The 10,031-nt window shown below is 44.1% G+C and overlaps 1 protein-coding gene across 1 annotated transcript in view; it reads right to left on the reverse strand.

Annotated features, from left to right (window-relative positions):
- Window positions 1–1,436, reverse strand: part of LOC120408309 (acyl-CoA-binding domain-containing protein 5-like) — a 42,159-nt gene extending 40,723 nt beyond the window's left edge. Inside the window, exon 1 of the mRNA XM_039545085.1 lies at window positions 1,348–1,436. Within this exon, the coding sequence (XP_039401019.1) occupies window positions 1,348–1,408 (61 nt within the window). The 5' untranslated portion in view covers window positions 1,409–1,436. The remainder of the gene's footprint in view (window positions 1–1,347) is intronic.
- Between the last annotated feature and the right edge of the window lie 8,595 nt (window positions 1,437–10,031).

Below are 10,031 nucleotides of genomic sequence, written 5' to 3' on the forward strand. Positions count from 1 at the left end.
CAGAGAGGGATAAATTGTCTTGTTCACCCCTCTGGCCCCATGTAGTTGTGCAGGGGCCACACCTGGACCCATGCAACCAAACTGAGGCCACACCCAATTTGCCCCCATGCAGTTTTACCTCAAACCTCTGATAAAAATAAAGCCGATTTTGCAGGTGGAAAGCTCCCTTTACAGTGAAAAAGCCAAGGTCTCTGCAAAAATGGCCTATTTCCATCTGGACATATTACAATTCAAGTTTGAGTTGGGAAAGGGAAATTTCAATTAACTTATCCTAGAAGACAAACAGTTCACAAGAGAGGCTTGAGATAGTAGCTTGTTTCTAATGTCTTTTTTCCTGACTCAGTATAGGTGAAAGAAGCAGTTGTCTCCAGACAAATAATTTAATGACTGGCCCCTCCTAATAATTTGGGTTGTCCCTGAATCTGGTCTGCAGCTGTAAATACACTAGGTGTATTTTCATGAGGCAATATCCAAATGCATGACAAGGCAATACAATTATTTCATATCAGTTAGCTCATATCCAACCTAGGAAAGAAGATATTTGAAATGAACCAATGAGAAGTTTCCAGGAAGTACCTCAATTTACCCTGTGTGGTTCCTCTGAAAACAGTAAATGTGGTGGGTGAGAATGGATTTAAGTGGGAAGGGTAGAAAAAGGGGTAAATTTTCATCTACACTCCAGCAGTGTGTGCCTGTTTCTGTGATGCTTTTAAGGATTTCTATTTTGCAGGCCTATCAGATTTACAAATAAAGCAAATGTAATTAAATAAACTATGCAACTCTTTCAATATACTTTGGCTGGCTTTAATTTTCTGTTGTGAATTCACCTTTTCAGTACTATATTTACAAGCTTATATTTAAGACTATATTCTTGGCGCATCTCTCAAAAACCGGTAACAAAAATGATACTTCACACAAAGGTCAAAATTTTCTCCCCTCCTCTGTAGGTGCCCACTAACAGAGATGAACCTCGGTAGTTCTGCAGCACAAGGGCCAGGAAGAAACAATCCAAGAGCTCACAAAGTAGGTGCAGGCTCTTCTGCATTGTGTGGAGTCCAGTACAGCTCTTGCACAGCTACATGCAGCAGCTCTTTGGGGGTCTGACTGAAGTACCTACTGTTGTGCAGATTCTCCACTCCTTCTATCAATGGAAGAGGCCTAGTCCTGTCCTCAGAATGGAGTATTGGCTGCAGAGCAATTCTGCACCAATTCTGGATCCTGCTGGGAGGTTAGAAATAGTACCACGGGATCTGTAAGACAGGTCTGTGATACTCCTCTTCTCTTATCACACTTTATATATCTATAAAATGTACTAAGAAGGAAATCATCTGCAATTCCAAAAGATACCTGTATCCAATGCGTGCACATCAGTGCAGTAAATATTTTCACCCGAACAACCGCCAAACATGTATATTACTTGTCCAACTGTTGCAAAAGCATGGCCTGACCTGAAAAGAATAAAATAACATTTGAAGCCAACAGTTTTTCTAACATTCACTAAGTAAGCAAAATTACTGAAACCAGAAGAAGCCAGACTTCTATTCATTACAGGTCAGAAAAACACAGGGGAAAATATATCCTGTTTGTTGCACTCCTAGCAGTGTAGTGTTACAGCATCTGTGCTTTCCTCTCCTTCTCTGAAGAAGCATTAGCTCTTGTTTCCATATAGTAGCTGCACATGTGCATGTGTGCATTACATCTATAAACAACTCAACCACTTTTCCTTCTCATTCCAGAGAGCTTCCCTCATCCACCTATCAATATCTTGGTCTAAACCCCCAGCTCTCCAGGTGCACTAAAGTGGGGCTCAGTACATGGAGGTGGGGTGGGTGACTTAGGTGGTTTCCCCCACCTTTCCAACCCCCTGAACCTGAGGGATGGCAGGGAGTGTGCTGGCACAGGGATGGACTAATCAGCCCTACATGAGCTCCTCTTGCCCCATCCTATGTAAGGGACATTTTGGGAGCAGAGAGGAAAGGGACATGTCAAGGGTGGGGCAGGGCATGAGGTTCTCAAGTGATCCTTGGGGACTGTTATATGCCAGTACAGATAAATGCAGATATAAGAAGGCTACAACAAATCCATTGTACAAAAGAAATCATCTGGTTAAAAAAGAAAAAAAACCTTATGTTTTCTAATTAAAACATAATTAACAAAGACGAGACAGCTATACATCCGAGAAATCATTTCTCCATAGTAACTCAGATACAACAATTCCCTGTCTTACACTGGTGTTATAGAATGAAAATTCCTACACTAAATTATATCCTAAAGGAGAAAGAGAAGCCTTAAAATCATAGATAGGCGAATTCTGGCAGGAGAGAGCTTTTAGAAATGTCCACATTGATCATATCAATTCCCATTTCTTCCTGATCCAGAGAGGAGAGAGTTTTTGCAATGAAAAAATGTTTGGCTTTCTCAAAGCCCAAAAAGTTTCCCAAAATGTGAGTATAATAGGCTGGACCTACAAGTGCATGTATGAGTAGCATCATTACAATATCATACTTTCATCATGAATAAGGATTTGCAGTATTCAAAAGTAATGTAGGGCCAGAGTTTTAAAGGTATATTAAAGGCTTATACATACAAATAGATGCCTAGTCGGATTTTAAGAGCACACAGGCACCTAATTTTCATTGAAATCAGTAGGAGTTAGGCACCTTTGTAAATCCCACTAAGCATCTATCTGCAGCTTTAGATACCTGAATACCTTCAAAAGTCTAGCCTGTAAATATTTTATTAAAATATAAAAGCCACAGGAATCAATTTAACCCTAAATGTGATCTGTGACGTATTTTTTTTTAAATTGGTCTGATGTCCCTTTCTTTAAAAAGACAGCCTGAATGCCTTGTTTGTTATTTACTTTGTTAATACTTGCTTTTCACCATAAAAATACAAGGGTTCAGGACTGTCAAGCCTGACAGTCTGACTGGGAGGCATAGGGGACGTTTATTGTGATAGAAGAGTGTGCTGGATCTTTTAACAAATGCTCCTTTAATTCCAAATGTTAATTTGTCATTGGAATTAAATAGGTGTTACTAAAACACCCCCCAAAAGGGTTTTAAACAGTCTAACTAAATCCCTACCCCACAAATGCACTCTTTTGGGTGTTGTGATGTCACCATTTCACTAGTTCTCCAGGCATTGTAAAGTCTTTCAGCCCAGGCAAGACTTGGATTGCTAATACAAAGAACAGACATATAATTTTACAAGACTTTTAAGCCTTTTTTATACAGCATAGAGAAAGATACAAACTGGATATAGTTTCCTATGCAGGTCACCAGTGATACACCTAAATCCCCGATTTATTAATTTTTAAGGTCTCAGGGAAGATCACAAAACCTTTATAAAACTGGGATTTTGTAACTACTAATTTTGATAAAAATTATGGATATGGGATTGACGAGAGCACAAATTTTGAGTAACAAGGATATTTGGGGGTTGGAGAATTAGGCCCTGATCTTTCAATTGCTAGCATGTAAGCATCTGCTGCACCTATTGTAGGGCCCAACCAATTGCAGAATCGGGACCTATGAGGGAGCAAAGAAACTACCATCTGGCACAGTGGGGATTAAAGAACACCTTTGGGTTCAGCTAGCCCCACCCTGCTATACCTGCAGCCAATACCAGGTCTGGAGGGGGTAGAAAAGAAGGGAGGCTGGCTCATTTGGGAGCTGACTGGTGAGATGGCAGGAGCTATCTGCTGGTTGAGATGGATCAGTAACCTGCCAGCCAGCACAGCCACTTGAGGCAAGTAAATGTTCCCCTGCCAAGGGGAGTATGCAAATAAGCCCTAGCTGTTGGGCATCTGGACTAGTGGGGCCATGCCCCAAACTAAAGAGACTTGTGGGACGTAACCCACGGAACACACACTGGGAGGCAGACCCAACTCTCTTGTTTAGGGGTAGACCTACATAGGGCCCTGGGCTGGGACCTGGTGGAGAGGGAGGGCCTGAGTCCCCCTACCATCCTCTCTGGCCTTACAGATTGAAAGACCAGCTACTCGGCCACCTGGCCATGAAAAACCCTATACCAATATAGTTAAAGCTGTAACAACTTTTGGGTGTAGACAAAACCATTGCTAAAGAATTCCAATGACCTTAATTGAGTCTCCATGCAGGTGTGAAGGTCCATGGAGCTTAGTGCAGAACTGGAACTCAAAGTTTCTGTGGTGTTAATGAAAGTGACACTGATGGCAGGGAAGAGACACTTAGTGAACAGTCACGTAGCCCTGCCAATGCATCTCAATCATAACGTGCAACATTTTGGCTGAGAGGAAAAATAAGCTATTTTAAAGGTACCCTAATCTATTTACTTTGGCCAGCTTCTTGTTGGTTCATAGTAAACAGCAGGAGCAGGATGTGGACAGCCGTAAAGGAAGTTCTGAATTGTGGAGCACTGCTTCATGGAGGCTTGATCTGCTGCAATTGGAGGGCGGTGTGTGTTTGTGTGGGTACGTCTATACTTACCGTCTGAGTCGGCGGCTAGCGTTCGACATCTTGGAGTTCGATATATTGCGTCTAATCTAGACGCGATATATCGAACTCCGAACGCGCTCCCGTCGACTCCGGAACTCCACCACCGCGAACGGCGGTGGCGGAGTTGACGGGGGAGCCGCGGACTTCGATCCCACGGCGTCTGGATGGGTGAGTAGTTCGAACTAAGGTAGTTCGAGTTCAGCTACGCTATTCGCGTAGCTGAACTTGCGTACCTTAGTTCGACCCGCCCCCCCTTAGTGTAGACCAGGCCTGTGTGAGACACATTCCTAAGTAGGACGCTGCACTCCAAGGACTTGCAGAACTCCTCTGTGGGAAGCCTATTTAATCAAGCCTTGCCCAGGTGCAAAGATTTAAGCTTATTTACTAATTCCTCACCCCCTTGTTTTCTTTGCAATGAGTAATTCCATGTCATTGAAATATAGATACAGAGCCAGGGTCAGAATAAATTCTATTTAACAACCAATTCTTTGTGCACCTGATATATAAAGCAGAACTTGTGATTTTTAGAGTAAAGCTTTTTTTCATGGTAAATGCAAATGTATGAGAAATATTTTATTTCCATGACAATTACTGGTTTTAAAGTACTTTGAACGATTGCTTAAAATCACATGGCTATATTAGAAATCCCTTAATTTAAAAATATACCTGTGACTTGAAGCACCTCTGTATTCACAGCCTACACACTATTGTAGTAATCTTTGTACAAAATATGCCTTCTGAGGTATCATTTGAAAACTAATAATCACTTATCATTAATATTTTTGTGTGATGTATGTATGTGGTGGGTATTAAGAGTTATGATATATGCCAGAATTATATTCTTAAAATGTGTTTCATAAGCAGTGCATAAGCACAGTCTGCCTTAAACAAAAGAATATGGGCAATTTACATATATGTTGTAAACAGGGCCATCAAATTAGGAAGGTGGTGAGAGGGGGAGACTGAAGGAAACAGAACAATTTGCATTTTAGCAAACAGCAGGAGGGGAAGAAAAAACATGGAGCTTCCTTCACCATTAGACTTCATGTCGCCTTCCTCACAGCTTAGATAAACTTTACTTTCCGGGGTAACCCTTAGGAGAATCCATTTCAAAGGTTTACTAGTCTACAAAAATTGAGGGGCTGTAGACAGGCTGCTGGGGTCAGGGTTGCTGAACCAGGGCTGGCTGCATAACACAGAGACACTCAGAGTGTGACCTGCGTGCTTGTTGCTAACGGAGCTACAGTAGCAAGCATTGAGACACTCTGTAGTACCGGGTATGAGGTGGCACAGCTCCTCAGCGGTCTGGATTGCACCCAAGAAGGTGACAGTGTAATAGTCAAAACAAGGTTTACACACAGCTTGCTATTTTAACTGAGAATTACACTTTAAGCACTGGTGTAACAATTTTAAGTGATTCTCAAGTGTGAAGGCTGGGAACAGTAAAAGAAAGGTTATAGTTTTATTATTTTTTGTTTGTTTATTTTGGGTAAGGGAAATAGAACAAATGTAAAGATGAAAACAGGAATGTCAGCAACTACAAAGATAGGGTTTGTATACACTAGTTGGTATAACGTATGTCACTCAGGGGTGTGAATAGCCACCCCCTGCCCTTCCTTCCGAGTGATGTGGACAGTGCTATGTCAGTGGGAGAGCTTCTTCCGCCAACATAGCTACAACCTCTCATGGAGGTGGTTTTATTATGCCAACGGGAGAGCTCTCTCCCATCTGCATAAAGCGTCTTCACCAAATGTATGACAGTGGCGCAGCTGCATCAGTGCAGCTGTGCCGCCGTAGCGCTTCTAGTATAGACTAGTCCTTATTGCAGGCCAGGTTGGAGAATGACAAAATGGGAGAGGTGTGTGAACACCAAAAATGATTAGATGAACAGAAAGACAGAGTGTGAACACCAAAAGTGGGAAGCAGATATGAGAGCCAAGGAGAGTGAGGCAGAAAGGCAGCAGCAAGAAGAAGCAAGCTGGTGGGTCCTGGAAGCAGAAATAGCTGCTCACCAACATGCCATGGAGCTGAAAGAGAAGGAAAAGGTGCATGCCCAGAGCATAATGTACAAGCAGGGGAAGATCCCTCAATCCAAGGTACACCTACCTGGGAGAAACTCTGCCCTTCACATAAAGAAGCAGACTATATAAGAATACCACTTTTGAAAGGTTATGTGAGAACCCTACTGTAGTTTCAGAACACAAGAACGTCCCCACACTGATTGCAAGGTTGTCTGATAAAACCTTAAATGTATTTAATGAAATGCCAATTGAACAAACTTTGAAATATCCCGAATTAAAAAAGCTGTCTTGCAAAGGTTTCAAATTACCACTGAGGTGTAAAGGTTGAAATTCAGAAATCTCAGGAAAAGTGCTGGCATGAGTCATAGCAAGTGTGTCTATGAAATGGGTGATCGAATGAGAATAGGCAAAGGGACAAGGGGCTGAGAACTATGTCCAGCTGTTTGATCTCTTTGCTCAAACGTTCTGGGGAAGTCAGACACACAGTATGGGATAAATCTTTACATTCTGCACAGCAAGTTGACATCCTGATTCCTTTGTGCAAGCCCAAAAGTCTGATGAGTGCAAGACAGAGAAAGACGGGCAGAAGCTTGGTATAAAGAGGGGGCCTTCTTTTATCCCTGGGAAGGTGGAGGGCAGTGAGGATCCCAGGCACTCACCTTCCCAGAATTGTTCCCCTCCTAGAAATCCCGATCACAGACCTCCTGTGCAGGAGAATGGTCAAAGAGGGGGCTATCAGTGTAACTCTACTGAGCATAATTGCTCTAAGCTAAAAAAAATCCCCAAAACACTTAGCCTCCACCCAGGTTAATACTGTGATTATTAACACACTGTTAGAACTTGGTAGTATGGGGTACCTGGGACATTGAAACCCCCACATCACCACAGGAGGTTTAGGCTGTGCTCTGGCAGGAGGACTCTGTGAGGCTGGATTCTGCAGGAAGTAACACCAGCAGGACCTAAGTGGCAGTTCCTCACGGCCCATTGATTGGCTGGCACCAGTACTTAAGCCAGACTGGAGGATGTGGGCTCCATGGTGACCTTCCGGGAATTCTGGCTGGCCTGGCGAGGGCAGAGACGCGCCTTTCCCTCAGCGTGGCGGTGGTGGGATGTGAGGAAGGTGTGCACCTGGCTCTTCTGCTGTGACTACACCTGGGGCGCCAGCTGACGGAGGCATGCAGCGATAGAGCGGTTGGAAAGGGAGGTCTTAGAGCTGGAGAGGCGTCTGTCTTAGAGCTGGAGATGCCTGCGGGTCTGGAGCCGGCGCTGGCCAGGAGAAGTGGGAGGAGCTCCGGGCCCTCGCGGACCATCGAGCCCGGGGTGCTTTTGTCCAATCCTGCATCCGCCTCCTTCGGGAGATGGATCGCAGCTCCCGCTTCTTCTACACCCTGGAGAAAAGTAGGGGGACCAAGAAGCACGTCACCTGCCTCCTGGCAGAGGACGGCACCCCCCTCACAGATCTGGAGGAGACGTGTGGGAGGGCCAGGGAATTCTATGCAGGCCTTTTCTCCTCGGATCCGACCGATCCTGATGTTTGCAGAGTGCTCTGGGACGGACTCCCAACAGTCAGTGTGGGAGACTGAGACCAGCTATAGCTGCCTCTCACTCTGGCCTAGTTCTCGGAAGTGCTCTGCCGCATGCCCACCAATAAATCAGCTTCAGACCTGTGTGCAAGAGACCCCAGACTGGTTTCCAAATCTGCCCGTCTCCTGATGCCTGGGTCTTGTTCTGCCCTCTGGCCAGTCCTGGATTTTGGCCCTCTGGTACCTGACCAGGCCTGACCCCTGCTCTGACCGCTAGGTTTTACTGCCCACATCCTGATTATGACACACAGCGGTTAGTCCCTGATTAATTTTGTGAGGTCTGACGCTGAGGAGGTGGACCTGGAGTTTATCCAGGTTGCTGAAGTAAATGGCAGGGAATTCACAGCCCAGAGAGACAATGGTGGTGCACAAATATCTCTGGTCAGGGGAAGCATGGTCAGAAAAACTAACATGTTACCTGGTGAGGATGTAGAGCTCCTGGCATTGGAGAAATATAAAATCTCTGTAACTCTGGTTAAAATGCATTTGGATTGGGAAGGCTCGAAAGTTACCTTGAAGGCTGGGGTAGTTAGACAGCATTCCCATAGCAATGCTGGTGGGAAATGATATTCTTAATATATGCAAGATTGTTAAAATTGTAACTCATAGTAAAAAGGAATAATTGTCCCATGATCTCAGAGAATTGTGCAGATAAAGAAACAGCTGTCCGGTATAGGGACAGCCCTAGCTCAGCAGGAAGAAGCAATGTGCTTTCAAGTGTGGGAGGTGCCGAGGCCAGCTCTTGCAAAGCAAAGAAAAGTAGTGTGTTCGTAGAGCTGGAGAATGGGAAGAATTAACCCGTTACTGAATAATCTGCCCAGCTGCCAGTGTTTTGCAGATGAACGAAGGGCAGACCCTACTCTAGGGTGCATAAAGGGATATGTCCTGAAGGGATCCCTCACTGAAGGGAAATGGGGAAATGTTTTTTGAAAAGGAAGGGAGACTATGCAGGGAATTTCCCATGGGGGGAAAGCCTTGGAAAACCTTACAAGCAGCTGGTTGTACCTGCCCAGCACCATGACGTCCTTTTGCTGGTCATTTAGGGGCCCAGAGAACCCATGAGAGGTTAAAGAAATATATCTACTGGTCAGGGACACAGAATGAGGTGGGAGATTATTGCAGGTCTTGTGAATTATCTCAAAAAAGAAAAAAGACCTGCAGGACCCTAGAAAGTTTGTCTCCACCTCTTGCCTGTAATACAAGAGGCATTTTATAGTTTCGCAATGGACACTGTGGTCCCTATCCCACGTCCTACCCAAAGCGGGAAGAAATATATTCTGCCACAGTTTTTGGGTTCAGGGAACTTTGAACTGATGCCTGTGGAGTAGGCAGTGGCTAAATCCTATTGCATCATTGCCGGGGGTATTGATGCTCAAGTGATAAGCAATTGAATCACTTGTGTACTACATTACTGTATTATAAAAGTGTATAGAGTGAGGTCTTCTCTGAAAGTTAATGACACACTAGTGATTAATGTCACTGACATGTATGTAGTAATACTATATGAAGAAATAGAGATACTTAATGACATTATGCTTTAAATCCTGTGACTAAACCAGGAGACAAAGATTCCCTGTCAGACAGGAGAGAAGGTAGCTATCTACCAGTCTCCTATGAACAAAGACCAGAGCCCAGTCTAGAGTGCATAAGGCAGCTACCTATCTGTCTCCTATGTAAATTAAGCACAGTGGAATCAAAGCAATGAAAGCCCCATTTACATACAGGGAAACCCACAGGAAGGGAAAATCAGCATGAAGATCATTAAACTTTTGAAGATAAAAGCAAGGATAGAAGCCAGCTTGGGCATCCATCACTAGACAGACTCAAGGGAACAGAGATCTTGCAAGCTTAGAAAGATGGGTCCTTCAATCAAGGAGGGGTTGAAGTCACTGGAAACTGAATATAGGTAAGAAACCTGCTTAGACTTAATCATTTAATCCCTTATTCTC

Source organism: Mauremys reevesii, linkage group 6 (assembly GCF_016161935.1).
Source record: "Mauremys reevesii isolate NIE-2019 linkage group 6, ASM1616193v1, whole genome shotgun sequence".
Lineage (NCBI taxonomy): Eukaryota > Metazoa > Chordata > Testudines > Geoemydidae > Mauremys > Mauremys reevesii.